We start from the raw sequence: 24,044 nt of genomic DNA, 5'->3' as shown, positions 1-24,044 counted from the left end.
GGCTGGCAGTAAGAACACTTGGAATTGACCTCAGCATCCCAGGGTTAGGAAGGGGAAAATCATGCAGGGTTCCCTTCAATTGCCAACTAGTGAGCCATGCTGGAAAGTGCAGACTTGCAGACGTCAGGTGAGAATAGATCAGGTTTAGCTGTGCTATGTTGTCCTGTTTCTTTACACCATCCCCCAATCTATCATATTAGGTAATATGAGGAATACCCAATTGGTCAATTTATTTTATGGAAGGTGACTAGCACTGATGGAATCACACTGCAGCAACAGGCAGCACCATAAAGAGAAGAGAAAACCTGAAGGAAAAAAAAACTTGCATTGTGGAAAGACATACAATATTAAGTCACAAATAAAATTTTAAAAAGCTTGACTTTCTTATAAACTCACATTTTAAAAGCAGATTTATGAAATGACAAAATTAAAGTACTTGACATTTGCACCTAAAAATGATAATATTTCTTCCAACATAAATCAGTTATAAACTTTAAAAATGTAACCCTTTCTCAAGGGTACCGTCTTATCATGCTTATAATAGATAAATAACAAATGTGGGTCTATAATCTGCTCTGCTTAAGAAAAATAAAATATCCATATTTAACTGAAATCACAACCCCAATAATGAAATTACAGTAAGGCCTGGATTAGGAAGAGGATTTTTGAGAATGTGATCTGGTCAGCCAATCAACTGTTATAAATGTTAATGTTTGTTTTTAATAAACTGCGTCCAAATGTACTGGTAACTATTGCAATGTAGAAATGGATGCAGATTTCTGGTGGGGAAAAATGCCTTCCAGCTGTGTAAAATGAGAGAACAGAGAAGGTTATATGTCATGAAAAAAACCAATGCAGTGTCTTGTTGCAAGCTTATTAAAGTAAAAAGGCATGAATCTTGCAGAAAAGAATGAGCACAGAACATATATACACATGAAGGAATGCAACAGTTATCAAAAATGTATTCAAAAAATATTAGCGCCACAGAGACATGTTAATAAGGATACTGGAATAGTTAGGCAAATACTTATTTACAATGCAGCTTGCCATTAGGCACATGACACACCAGTGATACCTGCACTGCTGATAGAAGTTATGCAGGCGATACCAGGCTACAGTGGAGCAGTGCACAAGGAAAATCATTCATGAACATTTGCACTGCTGTTATGGAAGCTTTAGGATGCAAACTTGAAGATGCAATCATGACTAGCTTTAATTCCTTGGAGAAGAATTATAGGCAATCATGGCAGACAGCCTAAGACCTCGTAAATCCCCACTGCTCTCATGAAATGCCTTCCAGTGGCGGCACAAATAAAGTCCTCACGTCATGAGCAGCTCTTTGCCATCATGCAGCCCTGCATGAAGTATTCTGTTGCAGCAGTCCCATTGCCTGGGCTAGTACCTGCTGCAGGTTAGCATGAAAGCAAGAAGCCCCCAGCAAAAATAGCCTAGTACTGGTGCAAAAACCATCAGGGTTAATCACAGGTATGGATAGCAGTTCCTCTGTATTTCTTGCAGCTCACCAGTCGGCTATGCAGGCACCCAACTGTGCTACACCATCAGCTAGGGGAGACCTTTGTAGTGGTGCAAATGTACAAGCAGTGTGGAGAAGTTCAAAGTACAAGGGGAAAACAGATTACACAGTTATGAAAACTTCAGAAAACTAACAATTCATTTTAATTAGTTTTGCAGTCTGTGACATTTCAGTTATATAGGAAATGAAGCATTTAGTTATCTGAAAGACAAACGAGGTGGCTGACCCCTACACAATGGGTGCCTGGAAAGTCCTTGTGGTATAAAAATGGAGAGAATGGTGGTCCTCTCTGCGACTCTCGAGCCTGGCAGATGGTTAATAATCCTCACAATTCTTTATCACAAACGTGTGGCCCCTGGTCAGCCTGTGTTTTCTCATGCACCGTTCCTCTATCATACCCAGACAGCTGACAATTGCAGTGGACCCACTCCCTGGGTTAGTACCTACAGCTAATTGGGCACATCCTCTGCCTTTTGCATTCCATGCCATCCTCTCTTCCTCCTCCAATGTGATGTGCTCACCAGCAGTAACTACATTCATGCTCTCCGGCAGAAAACACCTCAAGAGTATTCCCTTCTTTCTCTGCTGTCCCTTTCCTCTAGCTTACTAACTCAGGTATATACTTTTCTCTGCATGTAAAATTGAAGATAAATACAATCTAGTCTGAGAATTATTCCTTTAATTTTACAGACAGAGGAATGCCTATGCTCAGGTCTGGCAAGGAAAGAAATACTCACTTTTTGATTTGAATGCTGCACCAGGTCAATTTTAACAAGTTCAATAAAATGTCTTTTCTCTTTCCCTTTTCAGTAGTATATGGAGGGTAAAGCTAACTCAGAGTAAAACTAAACAAAGACAAATAGTCCGATAGCACTTTCTCCAGATATTAAACGCTTCTCAGTCAAGTCTACGTCTTCACTAAAAATATTGAACAGAGCAAAAGGTTGTCCATTTTTACATCCAGAACATTTTTTCCCTGATGGGAAACCTAGTCATCTGTGGCCATACTAATTATTACTAAAAGGACACAATTTATGACAAAATAAATACCAGGACATTCTAAAATATATAACTATTTACAAAAATGTACAGTTTTTTTCAATCCCAGTTCAAAATGTTGACTATTTTTCTAAACACACAAACTGGGTCCTGGCAATACTGAAACACATTCATCAATTGAAAAATCAATAGTCAGTTGCACAGTTGACTATTGCACATTACTTCAGATTTTAAAAAATGGCAAAGACCAAAACGTTACTGAATGGAATTAGAAGTTTTTTTCACACCTATATTCTGGAGCAGATACTAATTCAATCCCATACTGGAATGCATAGGCACTTGGTTTGCAAGGCAAATCTTATGCGCCAAAATTTGTCAAGCATGAACATTCTAAAAACCATACACTTCAGAAGGCATTCTGGATGTACTTAAACATAAATTCAATAATTTCAAGAAAACAAAAATAAAGGTTCCTAGGAGTAGCTCTCATTTTCCTGCCACGTTGTCATCCATTGTTTTTTCTCATGTTTTTTTTTCAATTTTCCATCCTCAAAGGGTTGTTGTCGCTCCTCTTTCCGGATTCGGACTGCATGGTACCGTGGAACACTGTCCTCATAACGGGAACGTTTAAAAAATCCACACTGTGAACAAGGGGAAATGTAGGAATAAAAGAATCAGTGGTTTATAATCCTGTACCCTCTGCCAGGAAATACACCAATCCTCCAGAGGCATATTCTAATTAAGAAGCATACCACACAGGAATGAAACATTTTGTGTCAGTCACTTAAAGTACTTGCCATCCTGCTGAGCAATAACGGAATAGAATAGCTGTAGTTATGATCAGCAATTTATTCTATAACAGTTATTTTAAAAATTAAGTTTAGTACTAAACAGTACAGGGCAGATCTCAGATTTGACACGTGGGGCTGGATTTTTGTTCCGGAGTCAGGAACCCAACACTCGGAGCAATTCAGTGTTGTGACCCCTGCCCTTCAGCAGCATTGCTTTCGGGAAACGATCTTGGAATGTAAATGCCATATTTGGGCAGGAGGTGAGCTCAGTGCCCAATTAGAGGCACTGATGCCTCCAGGACGTAGGAGCTGCCTGGCTGGGACCAGTGCCAAAGGCAGGCGGCAGTCATGTTGGGGGTTGCTGCAGCTTTGTCGTGGAGTGCAGGCAGCTCGTGAAAGGGTCAGGATAGAGACGAGGAAGGGAAGTGGCCATGGAGGCCAAGTGGAGATACAGCACTTGACTCGGCGCTAGCTGGCCCTTCAAATTTATTTCCATCACACTTTTTAATAAAGTTTATTTGGTCGCGCAGCAACACCAACAGCTGTGCGCTAATGTGCACCAGACTGGTCGGGATCACCAAAATCAGAATTGAAAATTGCCTTCCCGAATGCACCGGTCCCTTAACCAGCTCCTAAAGGAGTTTAATTGGGCTTTAATTGGAGGTGAGCAACTTCCTTGATCCTTCCCTACCTCCCCCACATTGAAAATTACGCACTGTCCTGGAGATGTCGGCTTCCGGAGACGACCTCTGGGATCATGATTTTCAAATCGGGTCCGTTCTGGTTCCTGCCCCTGTGGGTCTTTGAAAATTCAGCCCTCGGCCTATGCAGATCTCGGCCAGAGTGGCAGAGAGCTACAATTGACATCATTCCCGAAGATAAAGTAATTCAAAACAAAATTCTGATTCTTGGTCACTGATCAGTGACTTCTGTTAGAAGTGCACATCTATGAATGCTGAATGAGGACAACATTGGATTCAGCTACAAGACCTCCTTGGTCAAACAGCCTGCCAACACACTGTGAACGTTCATACACAATCAATGCCTATTTGGATGAGGTAGCGGAAGGCCAACCCTGCCCATTAACCCATAGTCCTGCAAGACACAAGACAGAGGGAAGAAAATTGACCACAAAAAGCTAAACTTGTCAGTTTTCATGTAGAGGTTTTAACATGACAAAGGAAAATTACTGTTTAGCTCCTAGGTGAGTCTGTTAATTGGTCAGGTACTGTTTAACAGATTTGTTTTCAGCAGAAATTTCTCATGTTCACAGGTGTAAAAACTAACACCTATCTAATTTATACTAATCTAGACTTTATGCAGCAGCGTAATTTTTTTTGAGATTTAAGGGATGAACTTGTTCCTTCGTTCGATAAATCTAACTCCATCAAATACTATGTTTGCAACAGAAAATTCTGCAGAGTCACTCTTTCCCAAACTGCAAAGGTTTTGCTGCACCCTTGACTCCAAACGTTGGCTTCATTTTTAAAATATATTTTGGCTCACAAAAAGAAAATAAATACAGACTATAAATATCTCACCAGAAATATCATTTAGTAATTGGATATCAAACAAGGCCTAAAAGGTGGTTCAATAATGTACACAACAAAAAGTGCAATATAAACATGCAGCAAATTTATCATTCTATCAGCAACATTTCAAACGGCAACCGAGTGAAGCTATAGAAAGATCTTTTAGATATCAATTCTGAAAGCTGGAAGCTGCAAAAGAACTCAAGAGTGAAAATTCCCATTTCCAGTAGCCTAAAGATTAAGCACCATTTTCCACACCAGAAGTTTCATGCAAAGACCATTAAAGGCTGCAGTGAAGTTGTAAGACTACCTAAAGTTCCAATAGCAGCACTGTGTTACAATATCTAGAGTATAACGTAGAGATGCTTTTTAAATTTGCATATTCTTCTTAGTGAAGAACGATATTATAAATTCAGATATAGTTAATAATTGCATGTTAAAACCAGATCCTAAACTTAAAAATTGTACAACTTTGAATAGGGTAAGCGATGCTAACACATCTGTTCAAAATTGTTTTCTCATTTATTTTAATGTCAGAACAACTTGTATGTTCCCACCGCCAAAAACCCAACATAATAAAGCAACTAAATGACCAAACACGGGATTTGGTTAGATGTTAATGCTGTTAATCTGTGCAATTGTGTCCCCCTTTGAGTAAGAGGAAGAGTAAAATGATGCCAAGCTCCACACACCATGCCCCTCCAAGCCATGAATCGGAGACCAATGGACTATTTACCAAATCAATGAGTGAAGCGAGTCAACATTATGCATCAGTAGTAAGTCTTTCTTTGTCAGATGGCTGAACATGGATCTCAGCCTTGTGATACCTGGCATCATAGTGAGAATCTTTTCTGCTTTTGCCGAAGAAACCACACTACAAGGAAACAATTTGCGTAATAATCAAGATTTTTTTAGAGCCACTTATCAGTACACACTACGGTTAAAAGCTGCACAATTAACAGTAATGTGTGCAATTTTAGAGTACATGTTGATTCAATACAGAATCCTCAGATGTTTATAAAATGCACTTTTTTAAAACATGAGAATAGAGGAAATGCCTACTTGGCACTGAAATAATAATTACAAGTGCCTTATATTCTGACACATCACAGTTTATTAAAATGATTACAGTATCAAAGCCACCTTTGAAACCCCTATGTGTGTTACCTGAAAATTAGTGGTTTGTGTACAGTGGTATGTCTTTCTGCACTGCAACAAGGTCCAATCAATTACCACAACATTGTCCATTATCTCTCAGTATCAAGCATCCTAATGTAAAGGTCCACAACAGAACTCAATGAGGTATGTAAAAAGTAAATCTCCACCCACCCCATATATTAGTGAACAAAGGCATCACTCAGAAATTATAACCAGAAAGGTTTCAGCTCTGTGCTGAATTAGCTGAACTCAGCAAAGCAAGAAAAAAGCGGCAGAATCCGAGGAAACAAAGACTGTGATCGATGGCAAGTATTGAGATAAGGATCTAAGATAAGGAACTAGATTAATTAAAACGGGTTTTAAAAAAATGAGGTTTAACTTTTAAATCTTAAGTTTTATTTTTAAAAAGCCTTATGTTTTATTACTGATGTTTAGTGAGTTGTCTAACAAATAGAGGCATGGCAGGACACCTCAGTCCCATCAGATGCACATCCTGTTCCATGTGGGAACTCCAGGACGCTTCTCATGTCTGGATAACCATATGTGGAGGATGTATCGTCAGCTGGGTGAGTTTGCGCTCCGTTTCTTTCAGCTTGAACATGAGTGGACGTCACTGCGGTGCATCTGCGGAGCTGAGAGCCATGTGGAAAGCACGTTTCTGAAGGTGGTTACCCCACAGCTTAAGAGTGTGCAGACAGACAAGAAATGGATGACTGCCAGATCATCAAGGAGGATCAGGCAAGTAATGCAGGAATTCCGGGTGCATCTCACTCTCCAACTGGTATTCAGTTCTGAGGGTGATGGTTCCTCTGGGGAATGTAGGCAGAGCCAAGGCCATGTCCATGATACCACAGGTGGCTCCAGCTGAATGGGGGAGGAGGAAGGAGGCAGATTGGGAAATCAATATTGTTAGGGGATTCAATAGTTAGGGAGACAGACAGGCGTTTCTGTGGCTGCAGACGTGATTCCAGGATGGTAGGTTGCCTCTCTGGTGCCAGGGTAAAAGATGCCATTGAGTGGCTGAAGTGCATTCTGAGCGATTAGGGTGAACAAACAGAGGTCATGGTCCATATTGGTACCAATGACATTGGTAGAAAGAGGGAAGAGATCCTGCAGACAGATTTTAGGGAGCTAGAAAGAGATTAATAAGCAGGCCCTCAGAGGTAGTAATCTCCGGATTGCTCCCAGCGACACATGCCAGCAAGGATAGAAATAGGAGGATAGAGCAGATCAAGGGATGGTGCAGGAGGGAGGGCTTTAGATTCCTGAGACATTGAGACTGGTTCTGGAGAAGGTTGAACCTGTATAGGCTGGACGGGTTGCATCTCAACAGAGTTGGGACCAATGTCTTCATGGTGGGGTTTGCTAGTGCTGTTGGCAAATTTTAAACTAATTTGGTAGGGGGATGGGAACTAGGATGAAACAAGGTGCTCAAAGGATTGGGAAAGACAAATAGTACTAGAGTAAGAAATAATAACGTTTTAGGTGGGGGTTAGACTAAGAGGTAATACAATAAGGTCTAAATTAGGTTTATTGTGCATGTATGTAAATGTTCAAAGCATGGTAAATAAGGTCAGTGAGCTGCAGCTGAAAATCACCATTTGGGAACATGATGTTGTGGGGATAACGGGGACCTGGCTCAAAAAAGGGCAGGGCTTGGTACTAAATATTCCTGGATACTAAGTGTTCGGGAAAGATGAAGAAGGAAAGATAACTGGAGGGGTGGCAGTATTGATTAAGGAGAACATTACGGTGCTGGAGAGACAGGCTGTCCTGGACGGGACAAGGACAGAATCTATTGGTTAGAGTTAAGAAACAATAGAGCTGCCATTACACTACTGCGTGTACTCTATAGGTTACTAACTGGGGAGAGATACAGAGGAGCAAATTTGTAGGGTAATTACAGAGAGTAACAATAAAATAGTGTTAATAGGGACTTCAATTATGCTCATATAAACTGGTACAGTTTAAGGGCAGAGAGGAGGAAGAGTTTCTGAAGTACGTTCAGGAGAATATTGTTGATCATTATGTTTCTGGCCCAACAAGGAGACATTGCTGGATCTGGTTCTGGGCAATGAGGTGGGTCAAATGTCAGTAGGAGAACATTTAGGGAATAGTGATGATAGTATCATAAGGTTTAGGTTAGCTATGGAAAAGACATGGAGCAATCTAGAGTAAAAATACTTAATTGGAGGAAGGCCAATTTCAGTGGGTTGAGAACAGGTTTGTCCTGGGTAAATTGAAATCCAAACTGTAATTGAAAAGTGGGCTGCCTTTAAAGAAGAAATGGTTCAGATACAGTCTAGATACTTTCCCATGATGGGGAAAGATAGGGCAACCAAAGCCAGAGCTCCCTGGATGATGAAAGAGATAGAGAGTAAGATAAAGCAATAAAAGGCTGCGTATGACAGATGTCAGATTGATAATACAAGTGAGAACCAGGCTGAATATAGAAAGTTCGGAGGGGGGAAGTGAAAAAAGAAATGAGAGAGACCAAGAGAGAGTATGAGAAGAGACTGGCAGTTCACATGGAAGGGTTTCCAGGAGTCTTCTGTAGGCATATAAATAGTAGTCAATTAGTAAGAGGAGGTGTGTGGGACCAAGTAGGGACCAAAAAGGAGACCTGCGCATGGAGGCAGAGGGCATGGCTGAGGTACTAAATGAGTACTTTGCATCTGTCTTTATCAAGGAAGAGGATGCTGCTAAAGCCATAGTGAAAGAGGAGGTAGTTGAGATACTGGGTGAGCTAAAATTGATAAAGAGGAGGTATTAGAAAGGCTGGCTGTATTAAAGTTGATAAATCACCAGGACTGAATAGGATGTATCCGAGGATGCTGACAGAAGTATGGGTGGCAATTAAGAAAGTATTGGCCATAATCTTCCAATTCTCCTTAGATACAAGGGGCAGTACCAGAGGACTGTCTGCAATTGGTGCAGCCTTGTTCAAGAAAGGGTGTAAGGATAAACCCAGCAACTACAGACCAGTCAGTTTAACCTCGGTGGTGGGAAAGCTTTTAGAAATAATAATCCTGGACAAAATTAATAGTCACTTGGGCAAGTGTGGATTAATTAAAGAAAGCCAGCATAGATTTGTTAAAAGGCAACTCATGCTTAACTAAAATTGATTGAGTTTTTTTGATGAGGTAACGGAGAGGGTTGATGAGGGTAATGTGGTTGATGTGGTGTGTATGGACTTCCAAAAGGCATTTGATGAAGTGCCACATAATAGGCATATCAGCAAAGTTGAAGCCCATGGAATAAAATGGACAGTGACAGCATGGATAGGAAGCTGGCTGCATGGCTGAGTGACAGGAAACAGACTAGTGGTAAATGGTTGTTTTTGGACTGGAGCAAAGTATATATTGGATTTCCTAAGGGGTACATACTAGGACCACTGCTTTTTTTGATATGTATTAATGACTTAGACTTGAATGTTCAGGGCACACTTTCAAAATTTGCAGATGACACAAAACTGACACACAGTGAACTGTGAGGAGGAAAGCGATAGACCTCTTGAGGACATAGACTGGTGGAAAGGGCAAATGAAATTTAACGCAGAGAAATGTGAAGTGCTTCTTTTTGGTAGGAAGAACGACGAGAGGCAATATAAACTGCAAGGTACAATTCTAAAGGATGTGCAGGAACAGAGAAACCTGGGGGTATATGTGCACAAATTGTTGAAGGTCGCAGAGCAAGTTGAGGAAGTGGTTAAAATGTCACATGAGATCCTGGGCTTTATAAATAAAGACATAGAGTACAAAAGCAAGGATGTTATGATGAAACTTTATAAAATGCTGGTTCGGCCTCAGCTGGAATTGTGTGTCCAATTCTGGGCACTGCACTTTAGGAAGGATGTGAAGGCTTTAGAGAGGGTGCACAAAAGATTTACGGGACTGGTTCTAGGGATGAGGGACTTCAGTTACGTTGATAGATAGTAGAAGCTGGGACTGTTATCCTCAGAGAAGGTTGGGAGGAGATTTGATATGAGGGGTGATGAGCGTTGAAGACACAGTAGATCAAGAGAAACTATTCCCATTGGTGGAAAGGTTGAGGACCAGAGGACACTGATTTAAGACAATTGGTAAAAGAACCAAGAGTGACTTTTACGCAATGAGTGGTTAGGATCTGGAAAGCACTGCCTGTGAGGGTGGTGGAGGCAGATTCAACTGTGGCTTTCAAAGAGAATTGGATAATTATCTGAAAAAGAAAAAAATTGCAGGGCCAAGGGGAAAGGGTGGGGATATGGGACTAGGAAAATTGCTTTTGCAGAGCTGGCACAGACTTGATGAGCCAATTGGCCTCCTTCGGTGCTGTAACCATTAAAAAAACTGAGCTGAGGTAATTTTATGTCAAAACTTCTGCAATAGGGAGTCAGATAAAAATAAATTATCCAAGGATCCTACTGGATTGGAATCCAGTGATCTCTGCTAGAATAAACATGTGTGTGTATGGTGAGGGTAGGACTAGGCTCAGCTATGATTCCCTCCACAGTTGAATAGTCTGCTGACAATCACTGTCTGGGCTCACAAATGAAGAATGCCATTTAAGTGAGCTACCAGGGAGGTCCCAGCTTTCCTGGAACTGCACTCCAGTGAACAGTCAGCACCTTAAGAGGAAGGAAAAACACAGGAACTGTTAATGTGTCAGATTATGCCATAAACACCTCAAGATCCCAGGCTCGACTCATAGTCTGTGCAAAGTTGGCTTTTCAGTCACAGTAACTGAGTCTTGGGTTTCCTGGGCTGGGAAGGAAGAAAACCAATCAGGGATTGTGCTCCTGACTGCCATCTAGTGACCTACTGGGAAAGTGCATGTTCAGGTAAATTTGCGTGAGAACAGAATCAAGCTCATCTGGGATGTTCCCCATAGATGAATGTAATGCCAGTGTTCACCGTCAGGGCTCACACATGAAGAATAACCCCATGAGTGAGAGGCAGCAGAAGGCTACCAGCACCTACAGAACCAGATCCTAACAAGAGTCAAGGAGGTGGGGAGAAAAGGGAGGGAAACGTGGAGTGAAAAAAAACATGCCCTGTTGTGTACCCTTCATATACAAATACAATCCACTTAACCAGATGTTTAGTGTACTGAAACCTTTTCAGATTTTGTAAATTTAAGCTGTACCCCATCCCAACCACCACATGTGGTTTGCTGGATGAGGAACAGGTTGAAGATTTTCTGATTTCTTTGAATTTAGCTCCACTTAAATCATAGCCAGTGCCACTCACCTTCCATAATAAAAATACTAAAAGAGCCAACATCAAAATTCCGGCCAGGATCGCAACAAAAATGATCCACCAAGGAACTCCAAAATAATGACTCACAGTTTTCTCAGGGAACACTGTGACTCGCACCTGAAGGAACATTTTACAAAGTTGAATATCATTAAAAAAGTTCTCCTGTTTTACACATGGTTAGCTATCTGTAATGGCACAAACCAAACACACTGGGACAACAATACAACATTTAAATATGTTGAAGATGTATCATTAATAAGCATAAAAGACCAGCAAATTCCCTATGAGACATGCTTACCAGAAGCATCTTCTAGCAATGTCAGTAAATATGCAGGAGGAACCACTAAAATGACTTTTGGTTTCAAATTACAACTTTAAATTAAATATATGTGCAAATTATATAAGACACTCTTTTTGCTGTCATTGTCTGTTTGAGTAAGTAGTACTCATGTTTAAAATCAACCTCTTGGACCATGAACTTTTAGCTGAAGGCCTTAGAGGAAACTCCTTTTCGTAAGCTTCTTGCCTTCATTTCAATGCTTTACTGAGTACAAATACAGGCCTGGAGTCTGCTTTTAACTGTTTTGGTAAGTTTAAAAAACTCCATTTAAAAATTATTAGCAATTCTTTATAAATAGATTAAAAATAGTGCAATGTGGGAGATTCCCTTCTTAAGGACATTTGTAAGAATCACAGAAGATCAGTTCACAACTTTCTGAAGTTTTAAAGATGCTTAAAAATGAAATTTTAATTTTAGATATAATATAGTCAAACTATTTCAATGCAAATTGTAATAAATGAGCATGTTATCAAGGTTTGCTGTTTAATATCATTATAATGATCATTTAACAGCTATTGATAACTTTATAAAAAGGAAACAGAAAATTATGGCGCTGGAATCACGACAGCAATGCTGAGATTTATGTCTGCATTTAAATCTGCAATGTCACCTAGAAATTGTAGCATAGAAAGAGGCTATTCAGCCCATAAGCCTGTTCCAATACTAACTTTTCAACCAGGGCTATCTACGCAAATCTCATTTCCCTACTTTTTTCAAATAGCCATTTATGTTTTGACTTTTCAATTATTTATGTAATTCCCTTCTAAATGAGATTATAGAAGTTAACATTACACATCGGCAGTGCAAATTGAAAAGCTGCAGGCATGCTGCCCAGTATGTTGGCTGCCTGTGTTACCCCTGCTTCCAATGTGTATGTGAAAATTTATCCCAACAGCCTCTGCCTCAACAGCTACACGTGATGAAAAATTCACACCGGGAATTTCCGCAGGGCTTCTCTAGCAGGAGATCAGCAATACTGGAGAAACAGCTAAAAATTACTTTTTTATGCCGTTTCTTTAGGGTACTGTTGAATTTATTTCGAAATTGCAGCAGGTGATTGAGAGAATTCCATGGAAATTCTTTATGTCTGAATGTTCTGTGGTTTTCTCCATTCCAGTGAGAAAGTGATAAAGGAGTTTTCCATCATCAAGCATACATCGTTATTGTTTATAGAGGAATGATCAGTAGATTGCATTGGGGTCCCGGTCTCTTTAAGGACGGGGATCCCACCTCCAAGAGATGTCGGCCAATCAGAGGGCCGGCAGCTTAGTAGTTCCAGCAGCGCCACTGCAGTGGTGGCCACTGCTGGTATTGCAGTGGGCCCAGGACCAGGTGCAGTGCTGGAGACCCTGGAGAAGAGGTAAGTGGGGGCGGGCTTGCCGGGACCAGTTAGGCAACCCCAGTGAGGGGTGAGGGTGGCATGGGTTGTTGAGGACAGGAGAGGGGGTGTTGGCACAGGGATGGCCTTTGCCACTGGGGGCCCTCTGTGGGCTAGACTGCCCATACAGGAGGGCAAGCCCCACCATCAGCCCACATGGAGTCCGTCTGGTATTACTGGGTAGCTTTCCCACATGGTGGAGGGCTGTCCGCCACTGGTAAAATGCCAGTAGCAGTAGGGTGAGGCCCTTAAGTGGCTATGAATTGGCCACTTAAGGGCCTCAGTTGGCCTCTGGGCGGGAAGGCCGTCCACAGCCTTCCATACCCCTGACTAAATTGAATCCTGTCAGGAAGGCGAAAGGCACTCCACCCCTCCCCCTCCGCCTTCCCTTGCAATTTTATGGGCCCCCATGCCACCTTGCCCGTCCCGAGAGGGCTGATAAAATTCAGCCCATAGGTTTTAAGGAGCATCTTAAAAGGAGGAGAGAAGTGGAGAGGCAGAAGTCTAGCGAGGAAATTCCAGAATTTAGGGCCCAGGCCACTGACTTTTTGCACCTACACTTTGCTCTCTATTATCCTAGCCACCTCTCTATCCGCATGGTTATAATCTCTCAATACCACGTGCCTTTATTTATATCACATGTGTTTTATTGCACTTTATATATACATGCATAAAAACATGCGTGCACACACACAGATAAAACATCTACCTCATTCTCTTTACCCATACACTCCTCTGCTTTCCTCAAAAAGTTCAATTAATCAAATACTTCCTGCCCTTTACAAATCCATGTTAACTGTCTCTGGTCAGCTTATTATTCTAAGAGTCTACTAATTTTAGCCTGTATTATGCACTCTAGAAGTTTACCCACAATAGAATTTTTTGGGAAAATTGTGATTAATCCATCCATTGTCTACTTGCCAACATTGTTTAGTGTTTTGGTATACATAATATCTAAGCCTGGTGACATCTTTCATACAACTCCTTAATTCAAGTAAATGTTACTCAGTAGTTATATGTTAATGTTATTTTTACTTTTAATATATCACAGTGTTTAAATTAATCAGAAGAAAATATTTTTCCAAAAGTTGTCCATTGATAGCTTTTTTCTATATCTGAATTACATACTTCATTTCTTCCTAATCACTGCAATGAGTAAATTACCTCAGTTTCAGCATTTTTAATCATAATGTTTTTGGCCTCAGATTCAACAGTTATCATGGCTTTAACAATGATATCAAGGTAGTTCAGCTTGGAAAATTCCTGTAAAACAGTACAAGGCAGATTTAAGAACAAGATTGCATTAAAAACAATATTAAAAGCTCACATTTACAAAAGATTAGCACAAACTATTCAAATTCATATTTACCTCTAGGAAAGTGGTGTTCCATAGTCGTGAATGTAAAACCAGGAAAGCATTACTATTGAGCCCTTGAAGGGGACACTTTATATTAATACATTTAGTATTTTTGTATGGGCCACACTCCTGCAGAACGTGAAATTAAACAGTCAGTTTTGAAACAAAAGGAATTTGTCCAAGATCAGGTCTTGAAACAACATCTGCACTTACCAGAGTTGTATATTTTCTTTCATCGGAGAAGAAGGAGGAAATCACTCCTGGATTCTTCTTGGACTCATTGCTCTCAACCTCCCTTCTTTTCCTTGTTTTACCTGGAGCTTCCTGAAATAAAATAACTGCATGTAGGTTACAAAGGTCACCAAATGCTCCACAGATTATGCCTGTAAATAGATAGAAGAATGTCAATAGAAACTTATATTTACGAGTTAAACAAGCCACGAAGATTGAGGTTTGATTCCCAAATTATGTTGAGTTAACTGAGTTCAGCCTGTGTAGCCTGTGGAGTGTTACAACTACCTTCACTTACTCTCAGCTAGGGAATGGGAAAAAAAAGACATGCTGGGTTCCTTATCCTGATCACTATCAGGTGATCATAGCTAGAAAGAACAGCGATCTGAGCAAGGTACTAAAAGACTATTCGCCTCCGCCAACGCCTCCAGAGGGATGAGAATAAATGGGTGAAGGGAACTACAAATAGACATTTCACAGCCAATCGCCTGAATTTTATTAACGTGCTGCGCTCCGCGGTGGCGCACTTTGATCTTGGCGGCCTTCCAACACGGAAGTGCTGCCGCCGAGCCCCCGCGAAATACAGGGGGCGGAGTGGCCTCCCCAGTGATGTAGAGGGGATGGCTGCCATGTCTCCAGCAACGGCATCTGGCACCACTGCGCAGGCGCCATTTTTAAAGGGCTTTAAGCCTTTAGCAAAGATTTAAATTTTTAAAGGTGAATTATAATTAATTTTTATTAAATAAATACTTAGGTGATGGCCCTTTCCCAACCCCCACAATGGTCTATGCATTGCCCTATATGAACAGATCTTATTTTATGCCCGACCCGAACTTTCCCTCCCAACCTTCTCACAGTTGCCCTTCAACCCCTCCCCACCATCCCCACAGCCAATAAAAATTGTTTTCCCCGCTCCCCCACCCCTCCCGCCCTGAAAATTTTATTCCTCCCCCTTCCCCACCAGGGTCTCGCCTCATGCGAGGTGCGGCCGTAAAATCGGTGTGGGACAGCCGCTGCCAGCAGGTAAGTTCATTTACATTTAATTTATCTTAAGTTAAATATTTATATTGAAGGCCCCAGGCTGCATCGAGGTCCCGCCAGCGCTGGTAATATGCGCCAGGCCCTTCTCGACGTCGGGGCCTAGGTGAGCCTCTCCCCACTGAATTTTACGGGCACCCCCGCTGTAATCCACGGCATCGAGGGGCTGGTAATATTCAGCCCAATATGTCAAAATACTTGTTTCTCATTTTTCCCCTGTGCTATTAGATGTGGCTTTACAAAAGGTCAAATAAAGTAGCACATATTGAAACCATTTTTAAATGAGGAAGAGTTAACAGCTGGCTGCTGTAAAAGGTATACTCTATCTGCATCAGGTTATGTATTTAAAAATAACCAAATACACATTTTAGGCTAATAAAAACAGAAACTACTCAGCAGGTCTTGCAGCATCTGTGGAGAAAGGAACAGTGTATATGACCTTTCATCAGAGTTTTTATTTCAGATTTCCAGTATCTGCAGTATTTTGCTTTTGTATGCACATTTTAGGCTGTTTGTATGTGAAACACACAACTTAACGTCAGTGACAGCACAACTCACCAAGAAAGCAATGCATTCATTACAGCACAAGACCCAGTAATCTTGTAAGTCAATCTCAGCTTTGAGTAAAAAGTTAATTATTAACTACCTTTAAGTTTAGTTTATTAATTTCAGCACCAGGCTGGCAGGGTATATTATTGATGCCTTTTGAGTCAATTTTCATCAAATAGAGCAGCCATTTTCCATTGGCTATTTCCTTCGGCCACATAATTTGTAGCCAAATAGAGTTCAGAGTTTTAAGTGATGTGCCCAGATTAATGATCTGTGAGGAAACAAAACATTCCAAAGTGTAAATCAATATAATGCCCTCCATTGCTTAATCAATCACAGTCACTTCCTCATTATGACCAGAATTATATTAATCTAGGCAAGGTTTTAAACGAACAGCACTTTACACATTATTTGGAATTGCTTAAAACAGGAAGCCAAATTCAACTGTAACCTATTTTTTAAAAGGTGTGCCACACTTACCCTGAACTCATACTGAATCAAACTTCCCACATCCTCTTCAGTGATCATAGCGCTCTCACCTACCTCAGAACCTCCAAAATACACCTGAGATGGCTTAGCAGCCCTGTTCAAACAGAATGACGTTACTTATGTTTCCATTTTTATACTATTTCATTCCTTTTACCCACCACTCACACACAATATTGAGAATATATTCACATCAAAAGGACAGAAAGTAGGAAATCTTACTTACCCAACTATTGACAAAAGTAGTTCAATCACCACTCGAGCAGTAGCGATAGTTGAACGATTAGCCTGTTCACTGGTCCTGTAAACGTCACGTAAAGCCTCAATCACAAAATAATAGATGCATCAAAATATGAAAGTTGGGCCTTTCATAGCTCAGCTGATTGAGACAGTAAGTTGCTATGCTGGACATACTATGAAGATCACAAGTTGAGTTTTGAGTTAGTTGGTATTCACTGGAGCTAAAGGCCTGCTACTGACCCGAACCTGGCAGGACCCGATGACGTGTCGGGTTCGGTCGCTCTTCTGGGTCTGGGTCGGACACACACAGTATTAATTGGACTTGAAATGTTGTTTACAAAGATGAAGATTGGAGCCACAAAATCAGTGATTATTTGGTCATGAGTTAAACAGAAACCTATGGAGGTGTGCCCAGACAAGTTGTGCCACACTGTACCAGTATCTGTATTGCTGTAAATAAACACAGCAATTGCCCACAGGCTCAGAAAATATTATACATTACCTGGACTCCTGCTTCACAGGTTGAAATACTTGCTGCAAGTTTATTCAGTGAGCAGCTGAAATGCAGAGACCAGGAAGGTCCTGAGTAATTAATTATTATAAAATATACAGTATTTATATAAAAATATAAAATGATCACTGTCAGGACTCTAGTCTACACACATACAGTACAGTACTAATCTCAGCATCCAGTGAGCATCTCAGCTGCTCACTGGATAAAGTTGCAGCAAGTATTTCAACCTGTAAAGCAGGAGTCTAGGTAACGTATAATGATATTTTCTGAGCCTCCGGGCAATTGTTGTGTTTACTTTAAGCAATACAGATACTGGTACAGTGTGGCACAATCTGTCTGGACAAAAGTCCATGGGTTTCTGTTTAACAGAATGACCAAGCAAGCACTGACGTCGTGGCTCCAATCTTCATCTTTTTAAACAACCTTTCAAGTCCAATTACAGTTTTTGTTGCTTACCTGCGCAAACTGAAAAAGTGAAAAACAAATTCGGAACCAGAAGGTAGTTAAAGTGAACATTCTGGTGGTCGGTTTGGGCTCGGGTCGGGCGCGGGAAAACATGGAAGGACTCGGGTCGGGTCAGGCTCGGGTCTGATGTGGTTCTGTCGGGCTCGGGTCGGGTTTTTTTACCGATCCGAGCAGGCCTTTAACTGGAGCTAATTGGCCATGGCATTTGATCTTTGTAACTGCTGTTGGGTTCCCACTCCGATCACTATTCAATAATCATTACTAGTAATACATATTCATGGACATTAGGTAAAGGCATGAAGTAATGAGCAAGACAGGGAATTAATGTTGAGTGTCCTTTAAACTGAATGCACTGGAAGGAACAGCAACCACTTCAATTACAGTGGCACTGCTTATTTTACTAATTTGTTAACAAGAGTTATCTTGTGGATAAAATGCTTTCCATTTTTAGATGCAAAAGCTCAGAATATGGAATTGGTAGATTTTAGGAAATAAATTATCTGATTTTATTGCATCATTGGTCGGCCTTACGTTTCCAGCTGTAGATTGATGCCAAGGTTCCTGGTGTCCATTGTAATTCCGGCAGTACTCATGATCAAGTAGAAAGTAACCTAAAACCGAAACAGTTATTGTATTAGATTTATGTTTAGCACAAATCAGAGCCATGTGTAAATAGAAGTTGCTTAATTCAGAAAACAGGCAAATATTAATTGTTAGATTTTACACTGAGGAAATATAAACAAGTGAAATATATATGTGTGTGTATATATATATATAGATAGATAGATAGAATAAAAAGTTGAATTGAAGAATAGCTTACCTCTGATCCTCTCTTTAAGGGATTTCCCAGGTCGCAGTCTGCTCGAGACCCATTCTGATTTGCTGTACATGACATTTTATCCTAATTTAAAAACAGAACACCATACAGCAAAGTAAAATGTCTGTGCATTTGACAGTAAGTAATCGATCAATCAAAAGAAATGCGTAACAAAAACAGACATCAAATAAAATTAAGCAATTCAGCTCTACCAATGGGTTATTGGGTAAAAGTACTTTCTGGTGTAGTACTAATTGATATAGACCAGAATTTCCATATCCAATTCCAAATCTGTGGTGAGCTAGTTGTTTTCACTTGGAGCGTTACAATTTGCTGGAATCCTTTTAAGGCAGCAGGGGTAGAGAGAGAATATGTCAGGATTCCCATTCTGATTGCAATTATTACAAAAGTACTTCCATTTTTAAAATATTTTATTTTTTATTACTTGTGTTAAAACTGAAAAGATTCCATGGATGTGTTTTTTTTTACCAAGTTCATTGAAAGGACGCTTGAGATGTTCTTTGAAAACAACATGTGCTAGAAATCATCTGCTTTAAGCTCAATAAACAATAGAAATCTTGGGGGGGAAGATGTTTACAGAGAAGCCACATGTCAAGGTTTATGGAGGTCAGGAGGTTGATTTTCTGTTTGGGATTTGGATATTGTTTTCAGTTCAGTTGGGGTGTGAACTGTTTTTGAAAGCAGTTGGTGTTTTGCCTGCCAAGGAAAAAGAAACCACCCAGCTCACATCTTTCTCTACCTCTTTGAAGAAACCCTGAAAAGATCCAGTGTGGGAGAGCTAAAATCCCTGGTGCTGCATCTCTCCTGAGAAGCTGGACAAACCTGCCAGGTTACTTCTCAACCCCGCCTGAAAAGAACTGCTTTAGAAAAGATCTCCATGGCCCGTCTCCGTATACTCAGATGCCTGAACAAAAGGGATAGCTGATCTCCTTCCATATCTTCTCTTTTTTCTTCAAGAATTAGCATGTATTTGGCCAAAGTATTCTTTTTTTTGTCTTTCTTTTGTAACAGACCTCTACAGAGAGAACTTCTATATTTTTTTCAGTATGTGTGTGTGTGTGGGGGGAATTTAAAAAAGGAACTTTCATATTTCAATCTGTGTGTTAATGCTTTGCTTCATTACTGGATCAGTCTTGTTTGATAATAAACTGATTATTTTGTTGTTTATTAAAGAAACTTGGTTGCTGTATTTTATTCTGGGATAAAGAGTAGAATAGATGATTGGCTGAATCAGTAACTGGGTAAACATTTAAATACATGCTATGACCTGTGCAGAAGTGGAACTAGAAAAGACAGTGCACTCCTCCTACCTCGGTTGTAACACACTCCAGAATCCCATTCTCCATGCCGATATTGGGCGACGACAATACTGGGCTATAATGATGCTAAGATGAAGCAACTATTCACACTTGCTGTCTATCTCACCTGTTGACTGGGATGAGGTAATGTGGGATTGCTGGTATCTACGTAACCACATTTCAGCAAGAGTCAACACCTTCAGGACAGTAATGAAAAAAGGGAGAAATTGGAGAAAATAATTCAGAACTTACCTGAGTTGATGTCAGGACTCGATATGTAGAGTAGGTTAAAGTGTCTGGCAATATTGCAATCAGGTGAGCTTCATGTGCATCATCCCCATTTAGATCTGGTCTTTTTGGGTCTGACGGCTTGTTAGTAACAGTTATTTGCAGTACTATGTCCTTCTGGTCACTTAATTTAAATACTGGAAAAGTATTCTCCCTAAAGAAACAGAACAGTACAAAGAATTTATTGGATGGTTTGAATCCCTCCAATCAGGTTCCCGCCCTGCCACAGTTCTGAAACAGCTCTTATCAAAGTCACAAATGACATCCTATGTGACTGTGACAAAGGTAAACTTTGGCTCCTCATCCTTCTTGACCTGGCTGTAGCCTTTGACACGGTTGACCACATCATTCACCTCCAACACCTTTATACTGTCGTCAAGCTGGTTGGGACTGCTCTTGTCTGGTTTCATTCTTATCTATCTAATCGTATCCAGAGTATTACCTTGAATGGCTTCTCTTCCCACACTTGCACCATTACCTCTGGTGTTCCAAGGATCTAGCCTTGGCCTCCTCCTATTTCTCATCTACATGCCACCCCTTCGGAACATCATCTGAAAACACAGCATTAGTTTTCACATGTATGCTGACAACACCTGCCTCACCACCAGCTCTCTCGACTCCTCCACTGTCTCTAAACTATCAGACTGCTTGTCCAATATCCAGTACTGGATGAGCAGATGTTTCCTCCAATTAAATATTGGGAAGACTGAAGCCAATTTTTTCTTTATTTCATTCATGGGATGTGAGCATCACTGGCAGCACTAGCATTTATTGCCCATCCCTAACTGCCCTTGAAAAGGTGCTTGTGAGCTGCCTTCTTGAACCGCTGAAGTCCATGGCATTGGTACACCCACAGTGCTGTTACATAGGAGTTCCAGGATTTTGACTCAGCAACAGTGAAAGAACAGCGATATATTTCCAAGTCAGGATGATGTGTGAGTGGGAGGGGAACTTGCAGGTGGTGATGTTCCCATGTATCTGCTGCGCTTGTTCTTCTGGGTGGTAGAGCTCACGGGTTTGAAAGGTGCTGTTGAAGGAGCCTTCCCAAGTTGCTGCTGTGCATCTTGTAGATGGCACACACTGCTGCCACTGTGCATTGGTGGTTGGGGGAGTGAATACTTAAGGTGGTAGAAAGGGTGCCAATCTAGTGGGCTGCTTTGTCCTGGATGGTGTCGAGCTTCTTCAATGTTGTTGGCGCTGCAGTCATCCAGGCAAGTGGCGATTATTCCATCACACTCCTGACTTGTGCCTTGTAGATGGACGACAGCATTTGGGGAGTCAGGAGGTGAGTTACTTGCCGCAGAATGCCCAGCCTCTGACCTGCTCTTGCAGCCACAGTATTTATATGGCTGGTCCAGTTAAGTTTCTGGTCAATAGCAGCCCCCAGAATGTTGATGGTGGGGGATTCAGTAATGGCAATGCTGTTGAATGACAAGGGAAGAAGGTTAGATTCTCTCTTGTTGAAAATGGTCATTGCCTGGCACACATGTGGCATGAATGTTACTTGCCACCTAACAGCCCAAGCCTGGATGTCGTCCAGTTCTTACTGCTTGTGGGCACATACTGCTTCATTATCAGAAGAGTTGCATGCGAATTGCACAGTGAGCATCCCCACTTCTGACCTTATGATGGAGGTAGGTCACTGATAAAGCAGCTGAAGCTGGTGGGGCCCAGGATACTATCCTGAGGAACTCCTGCAGCAGTGTCCTGGGACTAAGATGATTGGACTCCAACAACCACACCATCTTCCTTTATGCTAGGTGTGACTCCAACCAATGGAGAATTTTCCCCCTGATTCCCATTGACTTCAATTTTACTAGGGCTCCTTGGTGACACACTTGCTCAATTGTTGCCTTGATGTCAAGGGCATTGATTCTCACCTCACCTCTAGAATGCAGCTCTTTTGTTTATGTCTGGACCAATGCTGTAATGAGGTCTGGAGCCTTCTGGAACTGAAACTGAGCATTGGTGAGCAAGTTATTGTTGAGTGAGTGCCACTTGATAGCACTGTCCATGACAGCTTCCATTGCTGTGCTGATGATTGAGAAAAGATTGATGGGCTGGTAATTGGCCAGATGGGATTTGTCCTGATTTTTGTGTACAGGACATACCTGGGCAATTTTCCACATTGTCAGATAGCAACCAGTGTTGTTGCTGTTTTGAAGCAGCTTGGCTAGGGGTATGACAAGTTCTGGAGCACAAGTCTTCAGCACTGCAGCTGGGATGTTGTTGGGACCCATAGCCTTTGCAGTATCCATTGCGCTTAGCCATTTCTTGATATGGTGGGGACAGTGGCATAGTGGTAATGTTACTGGACTAGTAATCCAGAGGCACTGACTAATGCTCTGGGGACATGAGTTCAAATCCCACCACGGCAGCTGGTGGAATTTAAAAAAAAAACTAGTCTCAGTAATGCTGACCATGAAACCACTGGATTGTCATAAAAAAACCATCTGGTTCATGAATGTCCTTTAGGGAAGGGAATCTGCTGTGGTTACCAGGTCTGGCCTACATGTGACTCCAGTCCCACAGCAGATTAAGAAACAGCAAAGATATAAAAAACAGCAAAGAATGACTAAAAGAGTGATAAGGAAGGTAAAATTAGAGTACGAGAGAAAGCTAGCTAGAAATATAAAGACAGATAGTAAGAGTTTCTATAGATATTTAAAAAATAAAAGAGTTAACAAAGTGAGCATTAGTCCTATAGAAAGTGAGTCTGGGAATTAATAATGGATAATAAGGAGATGGCAGATGAATTGAACATATATTTTGCAGTGGTCTTCACTATTGAGGATACAAGTAACATCCCAGTATTAGCTGTAGGTCAGGAAATGGAAGAGAGGGAGGAACTCAAAAAAATTACAATCACCAGGGAAGTGGTACTGAACAAATTGTTGGAGCTGTGGGCTGACAAGTTCCTGGGTCCTGATGAAATTCATCCTAGGGTGTTAAAAGGAGTGGCTAGTGAGATAGTTGATGTGTTAGTTTTAATTTTCCAAAATTCCCTAGATTCGGGGAAGGTTCCATTAGATTGGAAAATAGCGAATGTAACTCCTTTATTCAAAAAGGGAGGGAGACAGAAAGCAGGAAACTACAGGCCATTTAGCTTAACATCTGTATTAGGGAAAATGTTAGAAGCTATCATTAAAGACATAATAGCAGGGCATTTAGAAAAATTCAAGGTAATCAGGCAGAGTCAACATGGTTTTGTTAAAGGGAAATCATGTTTAACCAATTTATTGGAGTTCTTTGAGGGAGTTACATGTGCTGGAGATAAAGGGGAACCAGTAGATGTATTGTACTTAGATTTCCAGAAGGCATTTGATAAGGTGCCACATCAAAGGTTATTGCAGAAAATAAAAGCTCATGGTGTAGGGGGTAACATATTGGCATGGAGAGAAGATTGGCTAGCTAACAGGAAACAGAGAGTAGGCATAAATGGGTCATTTTCTGGTTGGCAAGATGTAATGAGTGGTGTGCCACAGGGATCTGTGCTGGGACCTCAACTTTTTACAGTTTATATAAATTACTTAGATGAAGGGACCAAAGGTATGGTTGCTAAATTTGCTGATGACACAAAGATAGGTAGGAAAGTAACTTGTGAAGAGGACATAATGGATATAGATAGGTTAGGTGAGTGGGCAAAGACCTGGTAAATGGAGTATAATGTGGGAAAATGTGAAATTGTCCACTTTGGCAGGAAGAATAAAAAATGAAGCATATTATCTAAATGGTGAGAGATTGCAGAGCTCTGAGATGCAGAGGGATCTG

At 41.0% G+C, this 24,044-nt stretch overlaps 1 protein-coding gene across 2 annotated transcripts in view; it reads right to left on the bottom strand.

Moving 5' to 3' along the window:
• Positions 1–945: 945 nt before the first annotated feature.
• LOC137372058 (integrin alpha-6-like) overlaps positions 946–24,044 on the bottom strand; it is a 119,238-nt gene continuing 96,139 nt past the window's right edge. The window contains exons 15-26 of one of the 2 annotated variants that reach the window (XM_068035415.1): positions 20,238–20,427; positions 18,670–18,750; positions 18,381–18,460; positions 16,857–16,931; positions 16,625–16,727; positions 16,242–16,415; positions 14,540–14,650; positions 14,339–14,455; positions 14,134–14,232; positions 11,243–11,368; positions 5,593–5,730; positions 3,094–3,174 (exon numbers count right to left, since the gene is read on the bottom strand). In XM_068035415.1, coding sequence (XP_067891516.1) covers positions 5,620–5,730; positions 11,243–11,368; positions 14,134–14,232; positions 14,339–14,455; positions 14,540–14,650; positions 16,242–16,415; positions 16,625–16,727; positions 16,857–16,931; positions 18,381–18,460; positions 18,670–18,750; positions 20,238–20,427 — 1,267 coding nt within the window. In that variant the 3' untranslated portion in view covers positions 3,094–3,174; positions 5,593–5,619. Of the gene's footprint in view, positions 3,175–5,592; positions 5,731–11,242; positions 11,369–14,133; positions 14,233–14,338; positions 14,456–14,539; positions 14,651–16,241; positions 16,416–16,624; positions 16,728–16,856; positions 16,932–18,380; positions 18,461–18,669; positions 18,751–20,237; positions 20,428–24,044 lie in introns of both variants that reach the window. The other variant, XM_068035414.1, reaches the window with a different exon arrangement.

The sequence above is a fragment of the Heterodontus francisci genome, chromosome 7 (assembly GCF_036365525.1).
Source record: "Heterodontus francisci isolate sHetFra1 chromosome 7, sHetFra1.hap1, whole genome shotgun sequence".
In the NCBI taxonomy this organism is placed as follows: domain Eukaryota; kingdom Metazoa; phylum Chordata; class Chondrichthyes; order Heterodontiformes; family Heterodontidae; genus Heterodontus; species Heterodontus francisci.
Note: the sequence above shows the minus strand (reverse complement) of the source record. Positions and strands in the feature narration are given on the sequence as shown.